Source organism: Scyliorhinus torazame, chromosome 3 (genome assembly GCF_047496885.1).
Source record: "Scyliorhinus torazame isolate Kashiwa2021f chromosome 3, sScyTor2.1, whole genome shotgun sequence".
NCBI lineage: Eukaryota > Metazoa > Chordata > Chondrichthyes > Carcharhiniformes > Scyliorhinidae > Scyliorhinus > Scyliorhinus torazame.
The window spans coordinates 279,378,209-279,406,041 of NC_092709.1; the positions used below are offsets into that span (position 1 = coordinate 279,378,209).

At 44.1% G+C, this 27,833-nt stretch overlaps 1 protein-coding gene across 8 annotated transcripts in view; it reads left to right on the plus strand.

The window, feature by feature from the left end:
- LOC140409134 (interleukin-11 receptor subunit alpha-like) overlaps window positions 1-27,833 on the plus strand; it is a 174,872-nt gene that overhangs the window by 89,866 nt on the left and 57,173 nt on the right. For 6 of the 8 annotated variants that reach the window (XM_072497291.1, XM_072497295.1, XM_072497296.1 and 3 more), the window contains 5 exons: window positions 8,667-8,808; window positions 9,929-10,039; window positions 16,719-16,809; window positions 20,073-20,146; window positions 21,278-27,655. In XM_072497291.1, coding sequence (XP_072353392.1) covers window positions 8,667-8,808; window positions 9,929-10,039; window positions 16,719-16,809; window positions 20,073-20,142 — 414 coding nt within the window. In that variant the 3' untranslated portion in view covers window positions 20,143-20,146; window positions 21,278-27,655. Of the gene's footprint in view, window positions 1-8,666; window positions 8,809-9,928; window positions 10,040-16,718; window positions 16,810-20,072; window positions 20,147-21,277; window positions 27,656-27,833 lie in introns of those variants that run through there. The other 2 variants (XM_072497294.1, XM_072497292.1) reach the window with 1 other exon arrangement.

Genomic DNA, 27,833 nt, shown 5'->3' on the forward strand with positions numbered 1-27,833 from the left:
ATTTGTCAACATTGTATTCCATCTGCCAGACCCTTGCCCATTCACTTAGCCTATCCAAATCCCTCTGCAGACTTCCAGTATCCTCTGCACTTTTTGCTTTACCACTCATCTTAGTGTCGTCTGCAACTTGGACACATTGCCATTGGTACCCAACTCCAAATCATCCATGTAAATTGTGAACAATTGTGGGCCCAACACTGATCCCTGAGGGACACCACTAGCTACTGATTGCCAACCAGAGAAACACCCATTAATCCCCACTCTTTGCTTTCTATTAATTAACCAATCCTCCATCCATGCTACTACTTTCCCCTTAATACCATGCATCTTTATCTTATGCAGCAACCTTTTGTGTGGCACCTTGTCAAAGGCTTTCTGGAAATCCAGATATACCACATCCATTGGCTCCCCGTTATCTACCGCACTGGTAATGTCCTCAAAAAATTCCACTAAATTAGTTAGGCACGACCTGCCCTTTATGAACCCATGCTGCGTCTGTCCAATGGGACAATTTCCATCCAGATGCCTCGCTATTTCTTCCTTGATGATAGATTCCAGCATCTTCCCTACTACCGAAGTTAAGCTCACTGGCCTATAATTACCCGCTTTCTGCCTACCTCCTTTTTTAAACAGTGGTGTCACGTTTGCTAATTTCCAATCTGCCGGGACCACCCCAGAGTCTAGTGAATTTTGGTAAATTATCACTAGTGCATTTGCAATTTCCCGAGCCATCTCTTTTAGCACTCTGGGATACATTCCATCAAGGCCAGGAGACTTGTCTACCTTTAGCCCCATTTGCTTGCCCATCACTACCTCCTTGGTGATAACAATCCTCTCAAGGTCCTCACCTGTCATAGCCTCATTTCTATCAGTCACTGGCATGTTATATGTGTCTTCCACTGTGAAGACCGGCCCAAAAAACCTGTTCAGTTCCTCAGCCATTTCCTCATCTCCCTTTATTAAATCTCCCTTCTCATCCTCTAAAGGACCAATAGTTACCTTAGCCACTCTTTTTTGTTTTATATATTTGTAGAAACTTTTATTATCTGTTTTTATATTCTGAGCAAGTTTACTCTCATAATCTATCTTACTACACTTTATAGCTTTTTTAGTAGCTTTCTGTTACCCCCTAAATATTTACCAGTCCTCTAGTCTCCCACTAATCTTTGCCACTTTGTATGCTTTTTCCTTCAATTTAATACTCTCCCTTATTTCCTTAGATATCCACGGTCGATTTTCCCTCTTTCTACCGTCCTTCCTTTTTGTTGGTATAAACCTTTGCTGAGCACTGTGAAAAATCACTTGGAAGGTTCTCCACTGTTTCTCAACTGTTTCACCGTAAAGTCTTTGCTCTCAGTCTACCTTAGCTAGTTCTTCTCTCATCCCATTGTAATCTCCTTTGTTTAAACACAAAACACTGGTGTTTGATTGTACCTTCTCACCCTCCATCTGTATTTTAAATTCCACCATATTGTGATCGCTCCTTCCGAGAGGATCCCTAACTATGAGATCATGAGTCAATCCTGTCTCATTACACAGGACCAGATCTAGGACTGCTTGTTCCCTCGTAGGTTCCATTACATGTTCTCGGAAACTACCGCGGATACATTCTGTAAACTCCTCCTCAAGGCTGACTTGACCGACCTGTTTAAACCAGTCGACATGCAGATTAAAATCCCCCATGATAACTGCTGTACCATTTCTACATGCATCCGTTATTTCTTTGTTTATTGCCTGCCCCACCGTAATGTTACTGTTTGGTGGCCTATAGACTACTCCTATCAGTGACTTTTTCACCTTACTATTCCTAATTTCCACCCAAATGGATTCAACCTTATCCTCCATAGCACCGATGTCATCCCTTACTATTGTCCGGATGTCATCCTTAAATAATAGAGCTACACCACCTCCCTTACCATCCACTCTGTCCTTCCGAATACTTTAATGCCCTCGGATATTTAACTCCCAGTCGTGACCATCCTTTAACCATGTTTCAGTAATGGCCACTTAATCATAATCATTCACGATGATTTGCGCCATCAACTCATTTACCTTATTCCGAATACTACGAGCATTCAGGTAAAGTACGCTTATGTTGGCTTTTTTACCTCTGTTTTGAATCTTAACACCTCGATCAGTAACCTCTCCTAAGTTATATTTCCTCTCAACTTTTCTCCTAATTTTCCTTGTCGTTGAACCCATGTGATCATGTAACAACCTGCCCGTCACTTACCATTAATGATTTTACTTCCCGTTTTATTCCTTTTAGTATTACTGGTCCTATTCACTGAGCTCCCCTCAGCCACTGTACCTTGTACTGTCGCTCTTTTTGATTTTTGACTGTGGCTTCTCTACCTTACACTTTCCCCCTTACTGCCTTTTGTTTCTGTCCCTGTTTTACTACCTTCCAAATTCCTGCATCGGTTCCCATCACCCTGCCACATTAGTTTAAACACTCCCCAACAGCTCTAGCAAACACCCCATCTAGGACATCGGTTCCAGGCCTGCCCAGGTGCAGACTGTCCAGTTTGTTCTGGTCCCACCTCCCCCAGAACCGGTTCCAATGCCCCAGGAATTTGAATCCCTCCCTCTTGCACCATCTCTCGAGCCACGCATTCATCCTATCTATCCTGATATTCCTACTCTGACTAGCCCGTGGCACTGGTAGCAATCCTGAGATTACTACCTTTGAGATCCTACATTTTAGTTTAACTCCTAACTCCCTGAATTCAGCTTGTAGGACCTCATCCCATTTTTTACCTATATCGTTGGTGCCTATGTGCACCACGACAGCTGGCTGTTCACTCTCTCTCCCCCTCTCTTTCCCTCCCCCCCCCCCCCCTCCAGAATGTCCTGCAGCCGCTCCGAGACATCCTTGACCCTTGCACCAGGGAGGCAACATACCATCCTGGAGTCTCGATTGCGTCCGCAGAACCGCCTGTCTATTCCCCTTAAGATTGAGTCCCCTATCACTATAGCCCTGCCATTCTTCTTCCTGCCCAGCTGCGTAGCAGAGCCAGCCATGGTGCCATGAACCTGGCTGCTACTGCCTTCCCCTGGTGAGCCATCTCCCTCAACAGTATCCAAAGCGGTATATCTGTTATGCAGGAAGATGACCGCAGGGGACACCTGCACTGCCTTCCTACTCTTGCTCTGTCTTTTGGTCACCCATTTTCTATCTCCCTCAGTACCTTTCACCTGCGGTGTGACCAACTCGCTAAACGTGCTAGCCACGACGTCCTCAGCATCGCGGATGCTCCAAAGTGAGTCCATCCGCAGCTCCAGAGCTGCCAAGCAGTCTAAAGGAGGGGGATCTTAAGATATGGGAAATGGTCCACATTCTCCAGGATTTCAATCTCTATGTCTACCATGTCATGGCCCTTCAGTTTTGTATGTTTTAATGAGATCATCTCTCATTCTTCTAAACTTCAGAGTCTATCGACCCAATTTACATTGGATCACCCTCTCATATCCCAGGAACCAGTCTAGTGAACCTTCACTGTGCTGCTTCAAAAGCAAGTACATCCATCCTTGAATATGGAGAGCAAAACTGCGCACACTACTCCAGATGTGGTCCCATCAAAGCCGTGTACAATTGTCACCGACTTTTTTATTTGTGTTCATAAGTTCAATGAACATAGATTCAGACAAGGGCAGTGCATTTAGATAGTAATAATGCAGTGACATGATGTAAATGTCCTTGATACCTTGGTGAATAGGCTAATAATGTTGAGTATTGATTTGGTAAAGGTGAGGTAATCTTTCACTGTGTATGCAGAAAACTCGCTCAGAACTGGCTACAGCACCTTTCCCAACCATTTGACCAATTCATGTTGTGCAGAACTAGTCATAGATCAGACAGTGTAAAGGGACGTTTTTTTGGTGGTATCTTGGCTAGCCCATAAATATGCGGATGCAGTGAATGGTGAGGATATTTACCACCCGGCAGCCCATTACTCTTGTACAAGTCCAACAAGAATATTTATAACTTGCTTTCATTCAGAGCTGGCTGGCCATGGTTAGTGGCATATCTAATGGGTATAAATTTGAACAGAATGTTCCTTTGGCTGTTCAGAACAGGCAAAACACTGACTGTACACAACCAGCCTGTGCTTGTAAAACTCAAAACATTGTGTCCAACATTAGATGTGACTTTACTAAATAATCCTGATTGTGCTAGAACTACACTGATTATCGGTCAGGATCGTAGTGTGGCTCACTTAAGAAAGTTAGAAGCTGCATATATTCACACACACGGTCCTGTTCTTTGCAGGCAGAAGGGGTATGTCCACAGGATATGCCTTTTTCAACTAAAGAAACGCTTGGGACAACCATTCCCTAGTTCATTTCCCATGGCAATGCATTAACCAATCAGGGTTGATCTACCTGGTTTGAATTGAAACAAAAGTTTGGCAGTTAACTGTTCCCTAGTGCATTTTCCATGGCAACACGTCTACCAATCAGTCTACTTGCCAATGAAAGATAAGAATTTTGAAGTCCGTGGAAAGGGAGAAGGAGCGGGAAGGAGCAGGAAGAACAAAAGGGAAGGTCTGTGAAAGGGTGGAGGGCAGGAGAGATTAGCAAAGAATTTACACTTGTATATCACATTTAACACTAATTAAAAATCTTAAGGTGCTTCACTTTAAGGGTTCAGGATGAGTTCACAAATTAGCTGAACCCTGTTACTGTGTTAAAGCACAAAACACAACTAAATACAGTATTGCCATTTCAAGTCAACCTCCTGTAAGCACATGCAATGTTTTAAAAATATTTTCCATGGGGGATTGCATGTCTGATTTGGTGTTTATCTTCTTGATTCACACCAGTTGGAATAACCATCAATACATAAAGAACTTGGGTATAAAATATCAAAGCATGTCCTTTATTTATTTCGTATCTCCAGAAATATTGTCAATGGGCAGCCAGTGGCTGCAGCGGCAGATTGGAGCCTTGAATTAGTGGGAGAACACTCTAGATCTGAGTCAGAGGGTTGTGGGCTGAAGCTCACTCAGGAGCTTAGACACCTAAGGGATGAATATCACAGATGGCGGGTCTCATTCTACTCTTCCATTTTAGCCTTGGTGGACCCTCTTTTCCAAGATTTCCAAAGGGACAGATCAGGAGTTCCAAATGAGATGTAAACGGTCCTGTATGCCCCCTCAAGTGGAAGTAAAAGATCCCATGGCACTATTTGAATTAAAGTACAGCACTTCTCTTAATGTCCCGGTCAATATTAATGCCTCAATTAGCATTTATCTGGAAATTTACCTAATTCTTGTTTGTGGGGCCTTGTGTGCAAATTTGCAAGATTTTCTCCCCAGATTTCAGCAACAATGAAACTTCACCAGTGCTGCCAGCCTGTAACTTGTTCTTCTGTTTTGCTTTGAGGGAGCACTGATCCTTGTCCTGTTATTAACACATTCCTTAGTTTTTAACACTCCCTTTGTCTTGTGTCTGTGACATCTTTGTCAAATCTCTCCTGAGATCCCTCTTGAACGGCTATTTTGCTCCACTTCTTCACAGAATTCCCATAATGTAGAAGGAGGCCATTCGGCCCATCGATTCTGCACCAAAAGAGCACTCCAACCTGAGCACACTCCCCGTCCTATCGCCGCAGGCACCCCCTAACCTTTGGACACTAAAGGACAATTTAGAATGGCTAATCCACTTAACCTGCACATCTTGGACTGTGGGAAGAAACCGGAGCACCCGGAAGAAACCCACGCAGATAGTGGGTGAAAGTGCAAACTCCACACATTCATCCAAGGTCGGCATCAATCCTGGGTCTCTGGCGCTGTGAAGCAGCAGTGCTAACCACTGTGCCACCGTGCTGCCTGCAATCTTCCAAAGTATCCATCACATTTCTACTCTCTCAAGCCATGATGTTTGACCACAAGACATGGGAGTAGAATTAGGCCATTCGGCCCATTGAGTCTGCTCCGCCATTCAATCATGATTGATATGTTTCTCACCTCCAGTCTGCTGCCTTCTCCAAATAACCCTTGATCCCATTATTAATCAAGAACCTATATCTCTATTATAGACACTCAGTGATTTGGCCTCTACAGCCTTCTGCAGCAGAGTTCCACAGATTTACCACTCTCCTCATCATAGTTTTAAAGGATTAGCCCTTTGGTCTGAGGCTGTATTCTTGGGTTCCAGTTTTTCCGACTAGTGGAAACATCCTCTCCACGTCCACTCTATCTAGGTCCCTCAGTAACCTGTAAGTTTCAATAAGATTCCCCCCTCATCCTTCTAAACTCCAATGAGTACAGACCTAGAGTCCTCAACCGTTCCTCGTATGACAAACTCTTCATTCCAGGGATCATTCTTGTGAACCTCCACTGGACTCGTTCCAAGGCCAGGACATCCTTCCTTAGATATGGGGCCCAAAACTGCTCACAATACTCCAAATGGGGTCTGACTAGAGCTTTATGCAGCATCAGAAGTACATCCCTGGTCTTGGTATTCTAGTCCTCTCGACGTGAATGCTAACAGTGCATTTGTCTTCCTAGCCACCGACTGAACCTGCATATTAACCTTAAGAGAATCTTGAAGTAGAGTCACACTTGAAACATTAAATCTGTTTATCTCTCCACAGATGCTGCCAGACCTGCTGAGTTAGTCCAGTGTTTTCTGTTTTATTTTGCCAATGCTTCCTTCACTGGCTGTGAAATGCTTAGTTTATTTTGAGGCAATAGAATATGCTACATTGAGGCTTCTGTGTTTCTGTACAAAACCAAAATGCTGCAAGTTGCCTGACCTGAGTATTTCCAGCATTGTATTTTTAATTTATGAGTCTGTGTTGGCTGATATTTGAGATTTCGACAAGGGTCTAAAGAATAAAGCACTTTAAGAATGATGGAGCCATCATTGTCCTTTTTGTATGTTTTTCTTTTCTGGAGAGCTCTACTGGAATCATCTAACCATAAAACAATTACAGCAGAGAAGAAGACCCTTCAGCATGGTGAATCTGTGCCAGCTCTCTGCAGCAGCAAGTTAGTTAGTCCTAATGCCCGTTAGTGCTACAGATGTTTTCTGTTCAGATGCTTATTGACTTTCCCCTTGAAAGCCACGATTGAATCTGTCTCCACCACCCTTTCAGGCAGTGCATCCCAGTTCCTAACCATGTGGTGCGTTTATTTAAAAGAAAAGTTTTTCATGTCTCCTTTGGTTCTTTTGCTATAAATCAACGTTGTCTGGTTTCCTACCAGAATATACCACTTTACACTTGTCTGCTAAGAAGATGGAATTATGCCATTGGTCGAAAATGGCATCTAAAATTCACCTCCTGTCACTTGGCTGGATTTGTGATTGTACTGAGAAATCTATGCAGATTGCCAAAAGCTAAATATAGCAGTGTGGGTGATCTGAGAGGTGAAGTAATGCAAGGGTGTTGATGCGGATGCTATTTAAAGTTTAAGAATCCAGAGTAGAGTACCTCAAATCCAGCAATCCTGGGATTGGGTCCCTGCCGGAAATCAGAACTTGCCCCTTTTCGGGGGAAATAAATTGGAACGACTCAATTCAAATTGGAACACCTTAATTCAATGAATAGGGGACACAGGAAAATCAACTGATTTGATTGCAAAGGACTTGGTCATGTTGCAACTGATATTAATTCAATTATCAGACATTGGATTTAATAACTCTTTCATGTCTCCCCCACCTCCCTGCTCATAGTGTGCCCTGCTTAAAAGGAGAAAGATCAATCAAACTGAAATGATCGTTGTAACCAAAAACTCTTCTGTTCATGCAAGATTGTATCGTACTCTTCAGTAACTCTCTTTGAACTGACTTGGCCAGCTGCAAGAAAGTAACCAGTAGCCACAGAACTTGGGGAATCAAGTGCAATGTTTTAATTTAAGCCTGTGGGCTTAATGACATGAAAGCTCAGTACAGGTATCTTGTACTATAGCAGGAATAGGCATATGGCCTGATCCCAATTACAATACATAACTAAATATTCTACTTCATTGGATTCTGCAGAAGTATTTTGTTCTTCCTGGGTGGGTTTAACCGTCTTTGCCACATCTGTATTGGGTCAGATGTGGTCACTGTTTGCCAAAGTGCAGGAAATGTTTTTTTAACAAATTTGTTCATGTGGTATGGGTGTTGCTGGCAAGGTTAGTATTTGTTAGCCTGCCCCAATTCCCCTCGAGAAGCTGCCTTCTTGGACTACTGCAGTCCATGGCCAGGATTTTCAACCCCCGCTCCCATCGGGCAGTTTGGCAGCAGGAGCAGAAAATATTACTGAAGTCAAAGTTGCGTTTTATGTTGGAGTAAAAGCGAACCATGATAATTCTCCCACACCGTCTCCTTCCATGCCCCCCCCCCCCCCCCCCACGTCAGTGGTGCGCCATGTTTCTTGCCTGATTTCCATTGACTTCAGTGTTACTGAAATCAATGGGTGTTTGAAGCAGTGCTTGGCAACTCGGGAAACTTTTCTGAGCTACATCCAGTGGAGTCGAGGTTCATTGGCACATAGGGAAAAACACGACTAGTTCTTGGATACTGCTGGATTTGAGGTGCTCTACTATCAAAATAGAGCTTTTGCTTGAAAAGAACATTGATGTTAGAACGTTGCTTTGACTCGATGCACTCGAGCACTGATGATCTCAACATTCAGCATTCTCTTAGATTTTTATTTTCCGCTTCACTTTCAGTTGGAGACTAAAATGAAAGCTGAAAACATCACCGATGCCATTGCTGGTCAGTTGTATGTGATTCGTGTCAAAGCAAAAGATTCTTTTGACAATGGGAAGTGGAGTGATTGGAGTTCGGAAGTACCTGTCATTGCATGGAGTGGTGAGCATAATCTATGCACAGAGTTACAAAAGAACTTTGAACATTTAAACATTGCAGAAAAAACAAGTAGAAATGGTTTTAGTTTTATAATATGCTTGGGCTGTTGGTTTAGCTGAACCTGCTCCAATTTACAAGCAGGATGCATTTCATAGTACAAGCAGTAACCAAAGATGTTATACATGCACCGTTGTTTGAGAGTTGCAAATCCTGACTTTCTGTTTTGGCCATGTATGTCTGAGAATGGTCGAGAAAGGGTAAAGAATTGAGGAAAGTGGTATGCCATTGAAAGGCAATTGGAAATACTAGCAATAACTCTCATTAAGAAACCAAGTCATTCCTAGGTGATGCATTCGACCTTCAAACACCGGAAACTCCCAAACATTTGGGATCCAATCAGTTTTCAAGTTTTCTGCAATTCAATTGTTTTCTGAAAGATTATTCCAAAAGAAAGTCAACCATTTTGCAAATAGCAAGGGATAAATATTGGCCAAGATATTGGAAAGATTCTGCACATATTCGGGCCAGATTGCTTCCTCAGTTGAATGGTTAGCAAACTGAAAGGAATTCCATTTTTCCTCTCTTTCTGCACTTCAGTAGCCAGTGATCTTAAGAAATTGAACAGCCCGTTTGCCTGACCTCGAGCTACAGGACATTCCTTAACATGGTAATGTAATGAAAGTGGAAGTTGATTTTTGCTGGTAAACGATGTGCAAAGAGTAGTCCAGTGGTTGTTAATGGCATTGCAGCAGTACCTGTGTCAGATCTGTAATTGTGATCACACTGTGTAACATGAAATTTCAATTGATTACATGCTATTCCTTGGGGCACTGATTTGCTTATTCTATCCAGCTATACAAAATGCTAGTTAACATTGTTGATTATTAATTTGGACACTTAGAAGTTGAATTTCTGTAGCTCACGCATATCAGAAAATCCACACCCTTTGTGGAAAGGGAATGGACGTAATGTTGCATAATGTTGAGACCATTTTCTCCCCTAGCTAAATATGAACAGTTGCTACATAAGATGCCTCTCATGCAGGCCTTGGGACATAAAACCTCTTGTGTAATTTGTTTTGACTTTGGAAATCTATTAATAAATTAACATTTGTACATTCCAGAAACTACTACAGAAAATGTCCAAACTACTGTCACCGCATTGATGACGGACTTTGCACACACACACATTCAATCAACAGAGCCAACCTTTTCTCCAACTTCGATCCTTTCAAGTAAGATCTGAGGCTAATGTTACTTTTGGTACTGTGTCAAGGATTAATGTTTAATACCAAATGGAGTCAGGAGTGGAAAATGTTGCTTATGTGAATATGTGCACAAATCATGAGGTAAAGAAATTTGGCATAACCTTTGTTTGTATTATTAAGCCAGTTTGAACACCGTCCAATGAATTCTCCTGTAGGTGTATATATGTACATGTGCACATTCTGTTCAATCGATACAGACAGCTCTTATGTCAAGTTTTTTTTTCTTTTGGAATGCCCATTTTAAATGTTAAATCAAATAAAGGGAAAGTACCTTTCACTGGATCCGAGTATACCAAAAGTACTCAATGCTTGAATTTTTGGGGTGATTTAACAACAAAGTCTACGGACATGAGTCTTTGTGCATTATATACATGTTTTTATTCAAGGTCTTTCAATCATTTTTACAAAACACTCCGAAAAGGAAATTAATACAAAGAAAACAGGGCAATATGCCAACAAAACAAAGCAACTTAACCCTCGAAACGATTAACAATTTAACACCCATCTCAAAGCAAAATGGGGCATGCGCCCCTTACAAAAAGAAATCAGCCCGCGCCCCTACCTGCTTTCTCACGAACGCCTGAACCTGCATATACCTAAAGCCATTTCCTGGAGGTAACCCAAATTTCTCCTCCAGTGCCCGCAGACTGGCAAAAGTCCCATCCATGAATAAATCCCCCATCCTTTTAATTCCCACCCGGTGCCAGCTTAGGAACCCACCATCTATTCTACCTGGAACGAACCTATGGTTGTCCCGTATCGGAGTCCAGACTGAGGCCTTTACCTCCCCCTGTGCCGTCTCCACTGCCCCCAAATCCTCAATGTCGCCGCCACCACCGGGCTTGTGGTATTCCGCGTCGGTGGAAGTGGCAACGGTGCCATCACCAGTGCCCCCAGGTTAGTACCTAAACAGGACGCTGCCGCTAACCTTTTCCACACCGTCCCCTCTCCCTCCATTACCCACTTCCGAATCACATTTGTTGTCCAGTAATAGCTGCACAGGTTCGGCAGCGCCAACACCCCCCCCCCCCCCCCACCCCCCCCCCCCCCCCCCCCCGACTGCGCTCCAAGTACAGCCTCTTAACCCTCGGGGTCTTATTTGCCCACACAAATCCCATAATGCTCCTGTTTACCCGCTTAAAGAAGGCCTTAGGGATGAGAATGGGCAGGCACTGAAAGACGAACAGGAACCTAGGGAGGACTGTCATCTTAACGGACTGCACCCTACCCGCCAGGGAGAGTGGCAACATGTCCCACCTCCTGAAGTCCTCCTCCATCTGGTCCACCAGCCGTGCCAGATTGAGCTTATGCAAGACCCCCCCCCAACTCTTAGTCACCTGGATACCCAAATACCGAAAACTCCTCTCCACCATCTTGAGTGGTGGCTCCTCCAACCTCTTTTCCTGGCCCCTTGCATGCACCACAAACAGCTCGCTCTTCCCCATGTGGAGCTTGTATCCCGAGAGGTCTCCAAACTCCCTAAGGGTCTGCATGACCTCCCCCATCCCCTCCACCGGATCCGCAATATACAGCAGCAGGTCATCTGCATATTGTGAGACACGGTGCTCCTCCCCCCTCCAGTTTCTGGACTCCCTCAACGCCATGGCCAGCGGATCAATCGCCAGGGCAAAGAGCAGGGGGGACAAAGGGCACCCCTGCCTCGTTCCACGGTACAACTTAAAATACCCTGACCGCAGCCGGTTCGTCGACACACTCGCTACCGGGGCCTGGTGCACCAATTTAACCCACCCTATGAACTCCTCCCCGAACCCAGATCTGCCTAACACCTCCCACAGGTACTCCCACTCCACCCGGTCAAAGGCCTTCTCCGCGTCCATTGACGCTACCACTTCCGCATCCCCCCCCCTCCGAGGGCATTATAATCACATTCAGGAGTCTTCGCACATTCGTGTTCAGCTGCCTGCCCTTCACAAACCCCACCTGGTCCTCATGTATCACTTCCGGGACACAATCCTCAATCCTGATGGCCAAGATCTTTGCCAAAAGCTTGGCATCCACATTGAGGAGCAAAATCGGCCTATAAGAGCCACACTGCAGCGGGTCCTTATCCCGCTTGAGGATAAGCGAGATCAAAGCCTGCGACATCGTCGGGGGAAGGATTCCCTTTTCCTTCGCCTCATTAAAGGTCCTCAGCAACAATGGGCCCAACAGCTCCGAGAACTTCCCATAGAACTCAACCGGGAACCCATCCGGCCCCGGGGCCTTGCCCGCCTGCATACTCCCCAACCCCTTAACTAGCTCCTCCATCTCGATCGGGACCCCCAAACCATCTATCTGCCCCTCCTCCACCCTTGGGAACCTCAGTTGGTCCAGGAACTGCCGCATCCTCTCTTTTCCCCCCCGCCCCCCCCTTCCGGGGGTTCTGACTTGTACAACTTGCCATAAAAGTCCCTAAAGACCTCATTTATTTTAGCTGGACTCCGCACCGTGTTCCCCCCTCTATCTCTGACTCCCCCAATCTCCTTAGCTGCCTCCCTCCTCCGCAGCTGATGCGCCAACATCCGACTTGCCTTTCTCCCCATACTCATACACTGCTCCCTGTACCCTCCTCCACTGGGCCTCAGCTTTCCCCGTGGTCAGCAGGTCAAACTCCGTTTGGAGGCTCCGGCGCTCCCTCAGCAGCCCCTCTTCGGGGGATTCCGCGTTTCTCCTATCCACTCTCAGTATCTCCCCCACCAATCTCTCCCTCTCCATCCTCTCCCTCTTCTTCCTGTGAGCCCTGATTGAAATTAGCTCCCCCCTGACCACTGCCTTCAGCACCTCCCTGACCACACTCACCGACACCTCCCCATTATCATTGGCCTCCACATATCTTTGGATGCACCCCCGAACCCGCCCACAAACCTCCTCGTCCACCAGCAGTCCCACATCCATTCGCCACAATGGGCGCAGGCCCCTCTCCTCCCCCAACTCCAGCTCCACCCAGTGCGGGGCGTGATCCAAAATCGCAATGGCCGAATACTCCGCCCCTCCACTCTCGGGATCAGCGCCCTGCTTACCACAAAAAAGTCTATTCGCGAGAGGGCCTTGTGCACATGGGAGAAAAAGAACTCCCTCGCCCTTGGCCTGGCAAACCTCCACGGATCCACTCCCCCCATCTGATCCATAAACCCCCTCAGGACCTTGCCGCTGCCGGCCTCTTACCCGACCTCGGCCTAGACCGATCTAGTGCCGGGTCCAGTACCGTGTTGAAGTGCCCCCCCATTATCAGATTACCTGCCTCCAGATCCGGGATCTGACTCAACATCCGCTTCATGAACCCTGCATCGTCCCAGTTTGGGGCATACACATTCACCAGCATCACCCGGGCCCCCTGCAGCCTGCCACTCACCATCACCTATTGACCCCCTTTATCCGCCACAATACCCATTGCCTCAAATGCCACCTGCTTACTCACCAGGGTTACGACCCCCCTGTTTTTAACGTCCAGCCCAGAGTGAAAAACCTGCCCCCCCCCCCCAATCCCTTCCTCAGCCTGGTCTGATCGGCGATCTTCAGGTGCGTCTCCTGTACCATGGCTACGTCTGCCTTTAGCCCCTTTTAGTGCGCAAACACCCAGGCCCTCTTGACTGGCCCATTCAAGCCTCTCGCGTTCCACGTGATCAGCCGGGTCGCGGGACTAGCCCCCCCCCCCCCCCACCGACCGACTCGCCATCTCCTTTTTTAGGCCAGCCACGTGCCCACGCCTCCCGCACACTCCAACCCCCCAGGCGGAGGCTTCCCTCCCCGACCCTCTTACCTTCAACTCCCCCTCAGTCAGCACAGCAGCAACCCAGTCTCTTCCCCCCCCCCTCCCCCCAGCCAAGCAACTGCTTAACCCCCCTGCTCCCCCATTGCACTCCCGTAAGTCAGCTGACTCCTGCTGACCCCCCTGCCTCAGGCCCCCCCCCCCCCCGTTTCACGGGAAAAGCCCGCGCTCCCTGCCTGGGCCGCCTCCGTCCCCTGTGGCGCAGCTCCTTCCACCTGCAGCCTCACCCCAATCCCCGAAGGCCCAGGGCCACAGGCCCACACAATCCCAAGAAAACGTGGGGGACAACCCCCCCCTCCCCCAAACAAGCCCACCTCGTCCCCTTCCACTCCCCAGCATCCCCCATAATATGCTATAAACCATTAATTTGGGACCAATTTCTAATTTTTGATAAAGGTCCACGCCTCATCTGGCGTATCAAAATAGTGGTGACGGTCCTGATACGTAACCCACAGCCGCGCTGGCTGTAGCAGCCCGAACTTCACCCCCTTTCCGTGGAGAACCCCCTTGGCCCTGTTGAACCATGCCCGCTTCTTGGCCAGCTCTACACTCCAGTCCTGATAGATGCGGATTTCGGCATTCTTCCACCTACTGCTCGGCTCCTTCTTCGCCCATCGCAGGACACACTCCCTGTCGGTGAAGCGGTGGAACCTCACCACCATGGCCCTCGGTGGCTCACTCGCCCTCGGCCTCCTCGGCAGGACCCTGTGCGCCACATCCAGTTCCAGGGGCCTCGGGAAGGCTCCTGCGCCCATCAGCGTACTCAGCATTGTAGCCACATACGCCCCAGCATCCGACCCCTCCATGCCCTCGGGGAGACCCAGAATCCGCAGGTTCTTCCTCAACCTCTTCTCCAGATCCTCGAACTTCTGCCATTTTTTATGCAGTGCCTCGTGCGCTTCCACTTTGACAGCCAGGCCCAGGATCTCATTGTCATTATCAGAGGCCTTCTGCTGCCCCTCCTTTATCGCCGTCCCCTGCATCTTCTGGGTCTCCACCAGTCTTTCAATCAACGCCTTCATAGGGGCCAACATCTCCGCCTTCAATTCCGCAAAACAGCTTCTCAAAAACTCCTGCTGCTCCCGAGACCATTGAGCCCACGCTGTCTGGTCCCCGTCCGCCGCCATCTTGCTTTTTCGCGCCCGTTCTCCTCTCTTTTTTAGTGCCACTTTTCTGACCGCTCCGCTCCTGGTCCACTCCATACAGTGCTGGGGGAACCTCACTGCTTTCTTCCCAAACCGGGAATCGTCCTCCAAGTGCCGCTGGAGCTCTTAAAAGGGCCCAAAAGTCCGTTCTCGGCGTGAGTTGCTGACCGTGCGACCTACCCAGGCATAGCCGCAACCGAGGCAAACTGTGCATTATATACATGTTGTTATCCAACATACTTAAATATTTTTTAGTGTAACCAACAGAATAACTTGCATTTATATAGCAGTCCTAACATAGAAAAAGGTTCCATGGCTTTTCATAAAATCATAATCAGTCAAAAAATGACTGAGAGCCAAAGAAGCCAGTTGTAGGAGAGGTGACTTAATAGTTCGACCAAAGGTACGGGTTTTGAAAAGATTATTAAGGAGACGAGGGAATTAATACAGAGAGACGTAGGGAGACAATTTCAGAAAGAAAGCAAGAAGATTTTTAAATTGACATTGCTAGTTCAATAGGCATTTGGGTTGGATAACATGGGGTGGAATTTAATTCCCTCTCCCATAGCGAGTTTGTTGGCAGAGGGGCCTATTGTCAGGCTGATTTGTTGACTTCCTGCCTCTGTTCCAATTAAATCCGTGGTGGGAAGGCACATCGAGTATTCCCACCCTAACGTTAGTTGAGGCTTTTAAGTGGGTTAAGGCCCTTCTCCGAAGGTGTTTGGTATTCACCCATTGACCTGAAAAGGAGGGGGGGGGGGGGGGCGGGGGGAAGAATCATCCCTGCTTTGCTGCAAAATTCTGCTCTTCCACGACCCCCACCGAGCGAGCACCCTCCCACCATCACTCACCTGTGCCTGACCCTTCAGCAATCCCGGGCCTCGGCTAGGTGTACTACTGACAGCAGTCACCATTGTCGAGCAATGAAGTGCTGTTCGACTCTGGATGGCAGCTCTCGACGGGTGCGAGTTCTGCCCCCCGATCCAGGGCAAGTCCTGTCACGGCCTAGATAAATGCTGAATTCGTACTTCATGCAGCACGCCTTCCTGAAAAGAGGCAACACGGGGATCTTACCAGCTCTGCAGTTGATGGGTGGGACTCCCATCTCCTCCATTAAATACTGCCATTATCACAGGTGTTTCAGAGGCTCCCATCTGCAGAATTCCTTTGTATTTTTGTTGTTCTATTTTAATTTTGATTTGGGAGCTTCTGTTGAAGGAAAACCACCTCAAAGCACTTCATGATAAGGGCTCAATGGGCAGCACAAAGATCCAGAGAGCAGACTTGATGGATCAATGGGTATTTTAGGTTTTTTTTTCAAATGCTTCATATGCAAGTCTTAAACGCTGAGGAATCTGGTAGGGAGAGCAGGTTGTGGTTGGTTACTTATTTAGCCATGATGTGATCGCCTGTTTGTTCTCTTGTTAACCTTGGTTGTGGTTGTGTTTGATGTTTATTTATTGCCTTAATAAAAATTTATCAAAAAAATCTTTTACACCGAGAGCTGGAGTGCATGATGAGCCAATGGCTTCATTTTGTGCTGCAACACTCCTCACAAATTGAAATGAAACTAATTTGATAAAGGAAAAAGGATGAGGTCCATTTTTACTAAAATAACAAATAGAATTAATAACCATTAATAAAAGCAAAATTTTGAGACTTCTTTTGGCATTTTTTTAACTTATGGTTCCATGTCCTATAAGCTGATCTGTTTCTGTTGCTTCAATAACAGGTTCTGATGTGCTGGATAAGAATATTGTCGTATTAATCTCCATTGCCAGCTCAGTTGGAATATCCATAGCAGTCGCTACATTTTTGTTTTGGTATGAAAACAGTAGTTGAATTATTTTTTTATTTCCTGTTTTTGTGATTTTTACTTGTGCTTAAGAATGAATGTTATTTTCTAATCATTAAATATAAAAACTATTTTAACAATATTTCAATACAAACATTTGAATTAGGAATATGAGTAAAATATTCGGCCCTCGAGTCTGCTCTGCCGTTCAATGACAACATGGCCCCAACTCCATTTCCTGTCTGCCCTCGATATACTTCGAGTCCCTTGAATCTATCTAAATTTGTCTTAAAAATATTCAATGATACTGCCTGCATTGCTCAGCAGGAGTTGAATGTTCTACAGTCTTATGACCCTCTAAGAGAAAAAACACTAATGTTCCTGTCAAACAGAAGGCCTTGGGCGCAATTCACCCATCGGGAGACTAAGTCCCGACGGCGGAGTGAAAACCGAAGTGTTTCACTCAGGCGTCGCAGCGCGCTCCCAGCCCCCTAATCTCTGCCCCCCCCCCCACCCCGGGGGGCTAGGACCGGCACCACGTAATTTACGCGCGCCAGGCCTTGGTGCTGCGTAAATGATATCACCCGCTTGCGCGGTTGCCGTCCTCCTCGCGGCCGCCCTGCAAGAAGATGTCGGATGGATCTTGCGGGGCGACGGAGGAAAGGAGGTCCTCCTTCAGAGAAGCCGGCCCGCCGATCGGTGGCACTGATCGCGGGCCAGACCCCTTTTGAACCCCCTCCCCCGGTGCAGGAACCCCCCTCTTTCTCACCCCCCCCCCCCCCCCAGCGTTCCCACGCTTTTCCTGCCGGCAGCGACCAGGTGTGGACGGTGTCGGTGGGAACCTGCTGTGTTGGGCAGGCCGCTCGGCCCATGCGGGCCGGAGAATCGCCACTCGCCCGCCCCTTGGGCGGGTTCCCCTCCCTCCCCCATGTCGGCAGCAGGATTCTCCGTTCCCGCAGCCGGCCAATTGGGTTTCCGTCGGGAAACGTGCAGGATCCCACCAATGGAGAATCCCGCAACTTTTGTTGTTGAACTATATCTCCTAGTTCTCAGCTGGGGTCTCAGCTCGCCCCGCCACCGCTGCCAGTGAGAACAGAGAATTTGGCATTCAGCCAAAACTCCATTCTTTGAGGTGGGTCGGCAGTACCCCGTCAGCGTGAATCAATACGGGGAAGTATCTATCCTGTCAAGTGTTCTCAGGGTCTTGTATGTTTCAATAAGAGTGCCTTTCATTTTTCTAAATCATAGAATTGACCGTGCATAAGGAGGCCATTCGGCCCATCAAGTCTGCAACCTAGCCCCATAACCCCGCAATCCCATCCAACCTTTTGGACACCAAAGGGCAGTTTAGTATGGACCTCATCCACCTAACCTGCATATCTTTGGACTGTGGGAGAAAACTGGAGCACCCGGTGGAAACCCCACAGGCACGGGGAGAAAGTGCAAACTCGACACAGAAAGGCACCCAAGGCCGGAACTGAACCCGGGTCGTTGGAGCTGTGAGGCAGCAGTGCTAACCATGTTGAGCCCCATCCTTTCCTCATGAGATAACACTCCATCTCAGGAATCATTTGAATGAACCTTCTCTAGAATGCTTATAATGCAAGTACGTCACACATAAGGAGACCAAAACTGTGCCATATTTTCGACGTGGTCTCATAGATGTGTTGTACCATGGCAGCAAAACATCCGTACTTTTATATTCCATTTCATTTCCAATCAACACCAACATTCTATTTGCAGCCTTTATGGTTTCCTGTACCTGCTTTTAATAATTCGTACCGGGACACCCAAATCCGACTACCTCAAGAGTTCTACAATCTATCTCCATTTAAATAATATGTTGCTTTTCTGTTCTTCCTGCCAAGTGGACAAGTTCATATTTTCCCACATTATGCTCTGCCAAATATTTGTCCTCTTTTTCTGACTCTCTTTGTCATCTCCACAAGTCACTTTCCTGCCTATTTTTGTATCATCAGCAAATTTAAGTCATACTTTTGATCCTGTCATTGATTTAAATTGTAAATAGTGAGCACTCATCTCTGTGGCGCTTCACTTGTTACATCGTGCCAATCTGAAAATGACCCATTTGTCCCAACTCTCTGCTTGTTAGCTAACTAATCCTTTATGTTTTTGTGATACTCCTTACACTATGCACTCTTATTTTGTGTAGTAACCTTTGATGTGGGACCTGTAAGGGAGATTGTGGCGTAGTAGTAATGATGTCACTGGACTGGTAATTAGGGGCCCTGGGGACATGCCTTGAAATCCTACCATGCAGTTGATGGAATTTTAATTCAATTGATAAAAAAACATAGAATTGAAAGCTAATCTCCATAATGGTGATCATGAAACTTGCATTGTCAGTAAAAATCCATCTGGTTCACTAATATCCTTCAGGGAAGGAAATCTGCTGTCCTTACCTGGTCTGGCCTATTGTGTCTCTAGATCCACAGCAATGTGGTTGACTCTTAACTGCCCTCTGAAATGGCCTAGCAAGCCACTCCTCTGACATTGCCGGTGACACCCACATCCCATGAAAGAATAAAACAAAAACCTTGTCAAATGACTTCTCGAAATCGAAGTACAGCACATCCACAGGTTCCCCTTTATCTGAGTTGCTTGCTACTTCCTCAAACAAATCCGATAAATCAGTCAAACATGATTTATTTTCACAAAATCATGTTGACTCAGCCTGATTGCATTAAGATTCGCTCTAAGTGCCCTGCTAAATCCTCCTTAATAACAGACAACAGCATTTTCCCTCATGCAGATGTTAGGCTAATTGGCTTATGGTTTTCTATTTTCTTTTTTGCCTCTCTCATTTCCTGAATTGAGGTGTTTGTTATATTCACTATTTTACAATCTGATGGCACCTTTCTAGAATCTTGTGAATTTTGGAAAATTACAACCAATACATGCACTATATTAGCCACTTCTTTCGAGACCCTAGGATACACCCTATGCTTCCCACAAGTTGCCAAAAATTGCTTACATTTTCTAAAGCTGTTGGAATCAAAACATAAAGTTGTGTTGAATAAAACAAATGCATGTTAAAGACTTACCTGTGATGCTGATCATAACGTGAGAATAGCGAGTAGGGTATTCGGTCATTCTGCTTACGGATTATCAGTTGTGTGCCATGATTCTTCATAAAATATCCTCCATACATAAAAGAAATCTTCGGTAAATTGGCACAGGGAACACATTAATTAGTTGCCTACATATGAAGGAAATTATGCCATAACTATTAAGATAGATAATAATCTACGATATGTATTTTCTTCCCAGGATCAGAAGTAAAAGACCAGCATCTGATAAGAATGACATTCTGACCAAGAAGGCACTGCCCCTTTGTTAGTGTGGTATGTATCCAGCTGGTACAACTGGGCAGCACGGTAGCACAAGTGGATAGCACTGTGGTTTCACAGCGCCAGGGTCCCAGGTTCGATTCCCCGCTGGGTCACTGTCCGTGCGGAGTCTGCACGTTCTCCCTGTGTCTATGGGTTTCCTCCGGGTGATCCGGTTTCCTCCCACAGTCCAAAGACGTGCAGGTTAGGTGGATTAGCCATGTTAAATTGCCCTTAGTGACCAAAAAGGTTAGGAGTTAATGGGTTACGGGGATAGGGTGGAAGTGAGGGCTTAAGTGGGTCGGTGCAGACTCGATGGGCCGAAAGGCCTCCTTCTGCACTGTATGTTCTATGTAACTCCAAACCTTTACCTTTTTATGATCATTTTTGAAAATCAGAGCAATCTGGAATAAGGGTAAGGTTTGTAAATGGGACAATTTTTAATTAATTATTCAGGAAACAGCATATATATGCTGGTTAAAAAGTAAAGCATGCATGTTATTGTAGAATGAGTAGTGGGTTAGAGCTTATAGCTTCATTATCTGCATACTGTTGTTTAGCATATACTGTGTTGTTACAACACTGTAGGTTAAACATATTCGTCCACAGTGAGACAGCAAACATCAAAACATTATTGGCTCTTGCATTGTTTCAACTTCGATTTGTTGGCCTTGGAGCAAGTCACCACGTGGCCCTATCCTCTTCCATCAACCCAAACCTCAGCTGCAAATGGTATGTGACCTGTGGAAGATGAGAAGGGTGGCACAGAAAAGACCTTGGAGGATGGAATTTGGGTTATCATCCAGCCCCAGGTCTCTTGCAGTTTGCTTGATTGCCAATGGGGACCAGAGTGGAATTTTCTAGGCTTTCTTTTTTTTTCTTAATTTACCTTAATCTATTTTCTTTTGCCTTTTCAAAGAGATTGCATAATAATGTGGGAGAAAGGGTACAGAAGTGGATGTTATTCCAGGACAGAACAGGCTAAATGGACCAGTTTGTCTTTTCTTGTAATTATTCTTGAATTGTATTACAAATCTTAAAAGAAAATCCACAGCAGTGTGTCTGTAGACTACATAACAAACTAAATTTCCAGGTTCATCATAACCGTTGGACATTCCTTTCACTAAAGGTGCTTTCTGTTTACAGAGCAGCATACATAATGAGGAATTCCAGCTACTATCTCAAATGAAGAACCTATTTACTCTTGTACATTCTTCAACTAACTGAAAAACATTATGAAGGAAATGGCCACTGACCTTTAAACTGAAGGAAACGTCCAGCAGTTGCCTAATTACTAGTTTGAACTGGTTAGGTTTTCCATCTACCAGTGCAATGTCCTTTTTCATTACAAAAGTGTTTAAGTGGAATAGAAGCCAACTTTTTGTTTAAGTGAAGTTGCATTTCCTGAATCGCCTTTCTTTCATTGTCTTTTGTTAATTTTTCAGTCACTCTTAGCCACATTTTGGAAGAGCACCAATGTTGTCAAAGATTTGTGAGGCAAGTCTTTTGATGCAGTTTTGTTTCAGCTATGAGGTTTGGATAGTGAGTAGCCAAGATAAAACATGGAGAATCCATGTATTGCAGTTTATAACGTCCCAGTTTTGTGGGTCACACCAATAGAAATATTATTGTCCTCGGAAGGTGATACAAAGGACAGCTGCTGGAAGAAAATATGGTCTGCATTGTATGAGGGTTGCAGAATAACTACAGTCTACAGAAAATATGACCACTTTGAATTATGATTGCTCCAGTAATCTCAACAACATGATACCATACAAAATTGAAGAAACAGTGGTTATTTTGTGTAGACATCTGAGCCTGTTTTGGTTTTTGGTGCTTATTTTAAAGCACTTGACCATTGAGAAAGGGATTGCACCTGCATTTTATTTGTTGTGTGACAGTAGGACTTTCTTTATAAGCTATAATTTCTATCTTATAACCTGTAATCTTAAACCATTTGGTGTTAGTTGTAGATAACTGAAAAGAAATGCAAAAGGTGCTAATTCTGAATACTACTCATGAATATATTTCACCTTTATTGATCTCTATAGCAATAAGCAAAACAACAAAATGCCCCCTTTAAAGAGCAGATGGGAATGTTTTTCTAATGCTTGAGCACAAATTGTCAAGTCAAATAAATAATTGTTTGGTAATACAGAGCACGAGTATTGCTGAAATCATACAGGTGCACTCTCCATGGCAATGCCTCTACCAATCAGGGGCCACTTGCCAACCAATCAGCACACTCTTCTCGTGCAATGAAAATTGTTGTTCCCTTTACATTTGGAATTCTTGTGAATTATCATGATGAGTGCAAGACGAAAAGCTTTGACAGGTTCTTTTTTCAGCAATACTTAAATAAATGTTAGCTAAAAAGCACAAAAGGGATGATGAGACAGCTTTTTGATTCCAATTGATATGTGTTTTCTTCCTGTTTTTGAAATGTCAGTTATGTTTGCAAAACATTGAATAGACCATGGGCAATTTGATTACTGCTACTTGTGGAAGGTGGCAGTAGTGGGGGAGGTGTGTGTGGAGGAAAAGGGCAAATCATATTTTGAACGTCAGTGCATTCTGAAGTACTGAATTGCTCTATTATTGAATGGTCATTTATAGTTTAACAGAGGTTCAATAAGTACAGAAATAGTTACAAATGTAGTGTGTAACATAATCCTATTCCTGCAAAACGTGTTTTAGAAATTGTCGCTCAGTGTAAAGTTGGACGTATGTCGCTTGCTAAGTTTGGGCTAACTTCAGAGGCTTGTGTGTGTTTTTTTAAATGTGATGAATAGACAATGTGTTCTGTTTGTGAAGCCATTTGTTGTGAGGGGTGAATAACCTAAAAAGTACATGGAGAAAGCACAGTAATTTAGCATTAGCTTTTGATGTGAAGGCAGCATTTTTGAATTGATTTAGATTACTTTTATTTAGTGGGCATTATTGTGAAAAGCGTTAGCCAAACACTTTTAAACACCAAAACGTTTCAGCACAAAAGGAAGCCATTTGGCCGTTTAATCTTTGCCAGCTCTCTAGGATAAATTTACTGAATGCCATTCCCCCTCCCTATGGCACTTCCTTTTCAGGCTTTTCTTTTCCTTTTGAATGCCATGATTGAACCTGCCTCCACCGCACTCTGTCAGTGTATTCCAGATCCCAACCACTTGCTGTGTGAAAGCTTTATGGATTACCATAAATCTATAAATCAAATTTGAATTCCACCAGCTGCAATGGCGGGGGATTTGAACCCATATCCCACTGCACTAACGTGGCCTCTAGATTACTAGTCAGTGATACTACAGTTACATCACCGTCTCCCCAGGTTGAAGGGATAGGTCTACTAGATATTTATAATCACAGTATATAGTTTATCTAAATTGCAGCATTTAATGTTTGTTTCTCCTCTTACCCAACTAAAAAAAAACTTTCCCAAACTATGATAACGATTGTCTTTTTGAGATGTTATGTAGATATACTGCATGAATGCCAACATTTTCTATGTTGGTCCAGATTCTATACAAATTGATTCTTCCATCCCCACCCCTTAAAATGCATATTTTAAATTATAAGAAGTTTGAACAAGACAAATAAAACACAAACAAAAAACATAAAATTTACTTTTTATACTGTTGATGACCTTTTAATTTCAGGTACATCATCCCAGTTGAAATGTTGAATAGAAGATGTACATTTAAAATCTGGGTATTGCTGACTTAACTGGAGGGCACTAACCATACACAACCAACACTTAGTGAAACTCTGCAGGTAACCAGCCAGCGTGCTTCATCCAGAGAGAACTAAGCAAGCCTCAGGAACAGAGCATAAGTACCAAGGACTAACATCTCCAACTCAAACTGTCAATATTCTTATGCCAGAAAGAGGAAATAAATGCCATGCACTTGGATCCTTAAATTTTACATCATAGCGGGTGGCCATTTGTCCTTGTACTTCAGTGATTCATAATGCTTTTATAGACTTAGATTGATTCGAACATATTGTATGCAGGAGATGATGGTGTGGGTAGTCACTTCAGTACGTGGTTTAACCTTTTAACATTATGGTGTAGCTATGGCACTTCTTGGGATATGTCTAGAATTGTTGAGGGGGGGTTACACTCACTGACCTTGAAGGCAATATTATCTTGCAACGTCCTGTTGCTGCCTTTGGTCACTGGTACAGTTGATGAGGTTGCTGGAATTGCTGAATGTAATGCATTTGCTACATCCTTGATGTGTGAGTAATCAATAGACTGCAGACATTCCTTGCAGTAGCTTGGAACAAATTAGTGATGCAAAATTGCTTGTCTAAAAGACCTGAAGTTGTGACTGTCTCCCAACCTAGCCTTTGCTTCAGAAGCAGTGTCTCTCAGTTAATGGCAGGTGTTTATGCCAGGAACTACAATTGTAAATGGGTAGCATGGAAGTAGTGAGAGACGGTCGGCTTCTGATGCTCTGACATCTCTGACAGACCTTCTTTGTTCATCCTTGTTTCACAAGAAAATACAGCTGATATAATGTCACATGTTCTGAATCACGTGAAATGCATAATACATCATGTGGCATGTTAATTTTTTAATATGTCTGTTGAGAATCAAGTAACTTGAAATGTCTGCAGTCTGATTGATAATTTGCAGCACAAATTAATGACAATGTTTTTACAATATACCTCTCCTATCTGAGCCACAAATGTAGTACCTGAGCCACATGTATCCAGTACTTCAACACGCACCAATTGCCTTAATTTCTGATGCACAAGAACGTTATTACCTCCAATGTCCACTTCATATGGAGTGAGATCTGTCAGAACATCCTTAGCTGCTAATAAATTAGGTTTGCAATGCCAATCATTACCATAAAAACTAAGTGAGAAAATTGGCACCCATCTATTTTTTAAAAAAAAAGATAATTTGGCACTAACCTTAAATGTGTAGCTTAGGACTTGTTGCTCCCAGGGACCCCTATGTAAAGCTGACTGTGCTTTCCAGGCTAAGAATTGTAGCCAGTGGATGCTAAACCATCGTTGGCTAGAGCTAGTAAAGGAAAATGAACCACTGTTCTTGCTATCCAGTAATTTGTATTGTAAAGTGAAAAGATATGAATGGCTTAATTGCGATGTTTCTTGGAAGTATTATTCAAGGCTTGCTTTTGCTCTTGAGCAAATTTTTTTAAAATCCTCTCTGTTATGCTATGATACAATTTGGCCAAAGTAGATGGAACCAGTGCAAATTACACATAGCACAAATCAAGTTTCTGCAATCTTTAATGCTAGTCTTTTTTTAAAAAAAACAACCCAGCTATGCTAGAAGGAGGCCCAGGCCGGAAGACTGGCTAATATTCCCAGGATAAATGAATCATTACTGGGAATTTCCACCAAGTGCACTTATTTACAGCCTTTCAAAGAGGCTGTAAAATTAAACTGGCTGTTCTGGAGTCCAATTTTAATCATTTAAATTCAGGTGGTGGTTTGTCACTGTGATTTCAAAATTCTTTTTTTGTGATAACCCTATTTTTGACTATTGATCAAACTGCACTCTTAAATATATGGAGGAATTTTGAAAGAAATAATCCTTTGTTGAAATTGAATTTTAAAAATGCTGCCCAAATGCTGGTTTGTGGTGGGTTTTGCATTTGGTGGCACATGACTTGGGGCAGAAACATGAGGTGTGGAAAAACTTTCCCAAAGCGTCCAGATCACCAATGGCTACAAAGCCGAAACTCCAGTGTTTAAAGTGCAGTTGTGGTAGGTCAGAAGTTAGAAAACAAGTTGTACAAGCTTCAGTAAGCCAATAAGCTATTTCCACATCTTTAACTGTTTTATGAAGAACCAACTTCAACAGAAGGGAGAAAACAGTGAAATTTCCAGCTGATGTCACATTGTGGAGTTAGCCTGTTTGGTGTTGTGTGTTGATGGGAGTTTGACAAGTTGATCTCTTTGTGTGGTAAGTGAAGAGTTATTTTGACATTGTCTGTTATGTAATGCGGGAAAAAAATCTTGGTGTGTGGAGCTTTTCTCCAAGCTCTGAATAATTTCATTTGAGTTGGTTTTCGATGAAGGGAAGGTAGAGATGATTGGTAATTTCTGCTTCCTACCTGGGCTGAATGTTGACAAATTGTCATTTGCTAAAATAATTGTCAAGGATCACTGTCATGCGCTGCCAACTCATGTGGGTTTAGTGGGTAATAGGGAATAAACCCACTTTAGACCTGACAGATGGGTTACATTTTTTACAAGGTTTGCAGTACCATTTCACTTCAGCAGAGTGTAGCTTTCTCTGCAATGTTTTTAAAGTATTGACATCTGACAGGATAAGTTGTTCCATTTCATTTGTGTGAGTGTGAAATTTATTGCAGACAGTACAGTACTTTTGCTTGGATCAGCACTTGTTTGTGACAGTTTGGGAGATTGCCCTGCTATCATGGCTTATGTCAGTGAAAGTGTAGTTGTTTGAGCTAAGGGGAAAAATATTCCAGTATTGGAAATCTGAACTGAGAGAAATTAGAGAATTAGAATTTAAGAGGGAAGGTATAGTATAAATGCTGAATTTAGATTTTACAGTACTTTATTGTAGGCAGCAGAGTGGTTAGCACTGCTCCTCACAGTGTCAGGGACCTGGGTTCAATTCCAGCCTCGGATGACTGTCTGGACTTTGCACTTTCTCCCTGTGTCTGCGCGGGTTTCCCTGGGTGCCCAGGTTTCCTCCTACAGTCCAAAATGTGCAGGTTAGGTGGATTGGCCATGTTTAATTGCCCCTTAGTGCCCAAAGGTGTGAAGGTTAGGGGGATAGGGTGCGCTTTCAAAGTGCCGGTGCAGGCTTGATGGGCTGAATGGCCTCCTGCACTGCAGAAATTCCATTCTATAAATGAAGGGAAGGAAATATTTCATTTTAAAATCAAATAATGTGATGTTACAATTTCATTTTATTCAGAGAAACTATCAATCTAACCTGCATTTGCGAAAGTCTAAATTTGGTATGTACCCTGTACATCTGGCACAGAAGTGAATGTTCACTGAGAAGGTGACATATTGAATGTGGTCATGTGATTACTCCAGCAGTTAGGCCTGCGTCTGTGAAAGGGAGATTGCCAATGCTGGAAATAAAGTGTATTACAATTTTAATGTTTCCAAATAAATACTATTACCAAGTATTCTTAAATATAACTTATGACAATTCAGCGCATTTAGGCTTCTGCACCAGCTATATTCAATACTTTGTTTGGTGTATCAACATGTTTAATAAGCTATAATCTGTTGATTTAGAAAACTGCCTCCTGTACATAAAATGTGATTTATTTTTAAATGAAAGGAACTATTGTTACGATTTATTTTCTAACATCTCTATTTTGAGGAAAAGCTTGTCACAATTTTTTCATTACAGGAACTATGACTGATTTAATTGCATTTGCTTTTCATTAAAATGCGAGAAAATATCTTGTTTGTTCATTGAAAACTCTTTTTTAATCATACTGTAATGAATATCCTTGTATCCGTCTGTTTTTTTTAAAAAAAATAAACCACTAAAATATCTGACATTAATTATTTTTCATATTGAAATTACACTGCCTACACACTCTTCATTGCCACATCTTGGCACAACATCTTGGCACATGCAACTTCCATTCTGGTATTTTTTATATTTTGTTCTGTGCTTTTGAATCACGTATTGTAATATCTCATTCTCCTATGTATGACTTATTAACCATTCCTT